At 40.4% G+C, this 4,656-nt stretch overlaps 1 protein-coding gene across 1 annotated transcript in view; it reads right to left on the reverse strand.

Annotated features, from left to right (window-relative positions):
• The window catches only part of stra6 (signaling receptor and transporter of retinol STRA6), a 20,455-nt gene extending 16,782 nt beyond the window's left edge, over positions 1-3,673 (reverse strand). The window contains exons 1-3 of the mRNA XM_037682932.1: positions 3,492-3,673; positions 2,288-2,354; positions 671-753 (exon numbers count right to left, since the gene is read on the reverse strand). Coding sequence (XP_037538860.1) covers positions 671-753; positions 2,288-2,354; positions 3,492-3,562 — 221 coding nt within the window. The 5' untranslated portion in view covers positions 3,563-3,673. The remainder of the gene's footprint in view (positions 1-670; positions 754-2,287; positions 2,355-3,491) is intronic.
• Positions 3,674-4,656: the final 983 nt, after the last annotated feature.

The raw sequence follows: 4,656 nt of genomic DNA on the forward strand, positions 1-4,656 counted from the left end.
TATAGTCAAACTGCCTGATGGTTCCCCCACCCCCACCAATGGCTTTTTTGCACCTCAAGGGACAGAAAAGATGCTTTGAAGTGGGATTTTGGGAAAATGTTATAAACAACTAATATCTTACCTGTTGTAGATCTTTGAAGGTCCTCAATAGTTTCATTCTGACCAAGCTAACAAGCTAACAGCTGGTCCAAGAGTGGAATAAAACCAAAGCAGGATATTGCCATCTTACAACTCCAGTCTCAAAAAGTTGGAGACGTAAAATACTAATTGTTCATCATTTTTCTGAACCGTCACTTCTGAAGATCAGAGCTATGAGGTACCATGAGGCAGTGAGAAGATTCAATCAGAGCAGAGACAAAACTTTATGTTTTTTTAAAGAACAGCTAAACTGAAATAACGCTAACATCAATGCTTCCTCCTGATTTACAGCCTGACAACTGAGCTAACAAACCCTGCAGGCATGTAGAAGGTTGAGTTTCACCTTTAATGCCAAATGGTCAGACTCAGGGGTGTTTTCACACTCATTTAAAATGTACACATGCTCAACTTTACAGTGTTTGGAAGTAAATGGAAGCCATCGGCAAGGAAAACAGAAAATCTAAACTCGATTCTTTAAGAGCTTGTAACATTAAGATATTATCTTCTGTGAGAAATCATTACTGAGCCTCACCTGAGTAAACCTGGAAGGCCTTTCTGCTTGTCGCCCACCTTGGTGCGTCTGGCCAAGATGGCGAGAATCAGCATGATGACCAGCTAGATTAAAAAAACAAAAAAACATTTTAGTTTCACCTGCAGAGTGCCAGGCTGCTGTGGATTCACAGGGTTTATGTCTCAAACTGTTTCACACAGAAACAAAAGCAAGTGTCACGAAACAAAAGGCTGAACCCCAGTCTGCTCCCCATGAATGTGGTCTGAAAGAAGTCAGGTCCACCGACCGGTGAGGGGCCACAGACCTGCTGTGACATGTGACACGTTCAGGAAACACATGAGAGGAAGGCAAGACCAGACCTCTAATCAGACCATTAAAGGGAACTAAAAACCAAATAACTTCAACATGGAAGCACTGCAGAAAAACAAACATAATATTAAGCAGGGGAATAAAGAAAAATATATAAGTAGTAAAAAGGTTCAACCATAAGAATAAAATGTGTAGTTGTCACCACTTCATTCTGCATTGATCCTGCTTGGTTTGAGTGAACATCTCAGATAGTTTTGTATACATTTTAAAAGTTCACATGTGTTAAAACTTCCTGTTCACTGGAGTTAGTGGGAAAGATCATATATGCCCAGTTTTAGCTTCTCTCCATTGGCTCCCTGTCAAGTCCAGAATTGAATTCAAAATCTTACTTCTAACCTACAAAGCTCTCAACAACCTAGCTCCATCTTATATTCGAAAATTTATTGTTCCATATTTTCCTAACAGAGCACATCGCTCTCAGACTGCAGGTTTACTCGTGGTTCCTAAAGTTTCCAAAAGCAGAATGGGGGGAAGATCTTTCAGTTATCAGGCTCCTCTCTTGTGGAACCAACTTCCAATTTCTGTCCATGAGGCTGACACATTGTCCAGTTTTAAGACTGGACTTAAGACTTTCCTTTTGATAAATCCTATAGTTAGGGTCGGCTTGTTATGCTGCCGTAGGCTTAGACTACTGGAAGACAAACTAACCTCATGTCCTTAAATTAATTGTTAAAACTGAATAGTTTTCATTTTATACTATTTCTATCTGTTCCTACAAAACCCAGCCAGTAGAAGCAGATGATCGCTTGTCCTGAGCTTGGTTCTGCTAAAGGTTTCTTCCTCACGAGGGAGTTTTTCCTTTCTACTGTCGTCTTCATGTTTGCTCAAGATGAGAGTTCTGTGATGATGTTAAACTCAAAGCAGTCTATTCCTCAGATAATTAATGTTAAATTATTATTTTTATATGTGAATGTTTCTGTTCAGTGCCCTGAGATGACTTCTGTTGTGACTTGGCGCTACATAAATAAACTGAATTGAAATTGAATTGTTTGAAAATATAATTTACATTGAGTGCGAAGCACAAAATAAATGTAATTTTGTTATGCCACTTGAGTCTAAATGTTTCTCTTCTTTTTATTGGAAAAAACTATAAAATTACTTTTCTGATGAAGGCAAAGAGACACGTTGGGGGACCAACTTTACTCATTTAGAAAAAAAAAAATCATGATAATGAAAACTCCTTTTTTGACCGTATAAGTTGCGACACTGCACTGGATGAATGACAGCGTGCTGCTGTGTGAGGTGGATCTGACAGGACGACAGACTTACAGATATCGCAGTGATGGATATATGATACAGCATGTCATCAGCAGTGGGCTCACATGGTGGGATTGTTCTAGATCAGGAAACAAAAGATTCACTTGTTAGCAAAAACATAAGCACTTTGGACCCTGAGCTGACCTTGAGGTGCACCACTTTAAACTTTTCACATGTCAATATCAGGATCATTTGTGGCTGGAAACTTTGTGGCTGAAATCCCAGAGCGGAGCAGAGATTTGGATTTAAACGGATTGGTATCAGCGTGACACAGGAAAACAACAAAGGTCTTTCATTCATGTTTATGTGACAGAGGAGCAAGAATGCTTGGCCACGGGGGCAGTGTTCACAACCAGAGCGTCAGACGTCAACTTTTTGTGTTGGGACAGTCATTACGGTGATTGAAACGGGTCTTCCATGTTCAAACAATACGAGTACTTTTAATTAGACACACCAATCCACCTGATGCAGAACGGTTTGGCCAAACCTGCAGGAAGTTGTAGCTGCAGGAAAGCAACAACCCAACACAGTGTCTTTCTGTCAAATTGTTCATCACAGTGTGCAAATGTGTGGGACAAATGATGAACAAATGTTAAAGAAGAAATGAAAAAAATGTGTCTATTGATCAATAGGGACAAAAATAACTTTTTTGCAACTTCAGATGAGCAACATGTAGAATAACAAACATGTTAGGGAGATATGGTTAGAGAAAAAATGAATTACTTGTGTTGTTTGAGTGTAGGAGATCATGCAGACTATGTTCAGTACCTTGCTATACATAAACTGATCTTAAACTTAAACTGAAAATGTGTTAGTGATTTGTGAACTCAAAACTTTCTGAAAATTTTGTTAGGATTTGAGTTTTAATTTCGTTTTATTCAGGGTTGTAAAAAGACTAAGTAGGAAAAAAAACTTTTTTCTTTCTCAGCCGACAGCTGAAAAGTATGTAAACGAGACCGCACCGACACGACAACAAACAGGAGAAGCAGAATCACACTGTGACTGCGGGCCTGTAGAAGTGTGCCATATGTCACCTAATATCTCAATGAGAGGCGTATCTCAGAGCAAAATCCAAACAAAAGATTCAGGAAGTGAAACTAAACCCCCAACAGTGAGCACGTTGGTTTAAATGAAGAAAAACTGTGAAATAATAATAATAAAAATCAACAAGAGGGACAGCATAAAGTTTTTAGAAATACTTCAAGAATACACTTACTCTCTTTCAATTTTAGAAGGCAGAGGATCCAGGTCTGGATACTCATAGTCCAGCAGAGCATCCTTATCCATCTCTTTTCCAAACAGTTCCTGTTACAGACAAGCTGGGATAATGTCCAAAGTCTCTAGCAACTGTGATCCCTCCAGCCCCAAGAGGGAAAAGTGTCTCCCAAGTCCCACGTTGGACTCTGCGGTTGCTGCAGAGGTGTCCTTGTTTCCCTGTGTTTGGTCTACTCTCGCTCACACGCTGCTGCCTGCCTTCAGGTGCCCCTGGTCCCGCTGCCGTGCTGGGTACACTGTGACACGTCCCAGCTGCTTGGCGCTGCCTCCAACCTGCTTCAGGCCCCGTTTCAGCTCGAGTCGCCACACCAAGGGTCTGGAGAAAAGAGGGAGAGAAGGGGGGGCCAGTGTGTGAAAGAGGAGGGAAAAGAGTGGAGATTTGGGGAGCCAATCTAGAAGGCCACCTGCAGTTTACTGGGATTACATTGCACTTTTGAAGTTGTGCTGCTGAACCTGTGGCCAGTGCATGAAGGGGGTCAGGTGTGCAGAGTTCTAAAACTCCACCTCTCTGTAGGTGTGAGCAATCAGCTTGTCTTATCAGAACATCACAGCTTCTCACTGATAACAGGGAAATACTTGTCATGGTTCATGGTTTACAACAGGTTACCCAAAACCGGATCCAGTTCAGTCCCAACCACCACATGGACGCTGATAGACCAGCACAGAGATGGGCAACACTTTTTTTCCCAAAGGGCCACATCAGGATGTTCAAAGCAATCAAAGGGCCACACAGAAAATTGGAAAATAAATTTTCTTCATTACAGATGGTCTGAAGAACTTTTACAGGCTCTGTCTTAACATGATTTATAAAATGTGTCGTTGCTTTAAGAATAAAAAACATATTCTGTAAACTGTCCCTTGTGACAATTTATTATACACGTAAGCTTAACATTCAATTCAATTCATTTTCATTTCAGTTTTTTATATAACACAAAGTCACAACAGAAGTCATCTCAGGACACTGAACAGAAATATTCATATATAAAAAGAATAATTTAACATTATTTATCTGAGGAGCAGACTGCTTTGAGTTTAACTCATTGCAGAACTCTCATCTTGAGCAAGCATGAAGGTGACAGTGGAAAGAAAAAACTCCCTCATGAGGA

Source organism: Nematolebias whitei, chromosome 10 (genome assembly GCF_014905685.2).
Source record: "Nematolebias whitei isolate Nwh7 chromosome 10, NemWhi1, whole genome shotgun sequence".
NCBI classification, from domain to species: domain Eukaryota; kingdom Metazoa; phylum Chordata; class Actinopteri; order Cyprinodontiformes; family Rivulidae; genus Nematolebias; species Nematolebias whitei.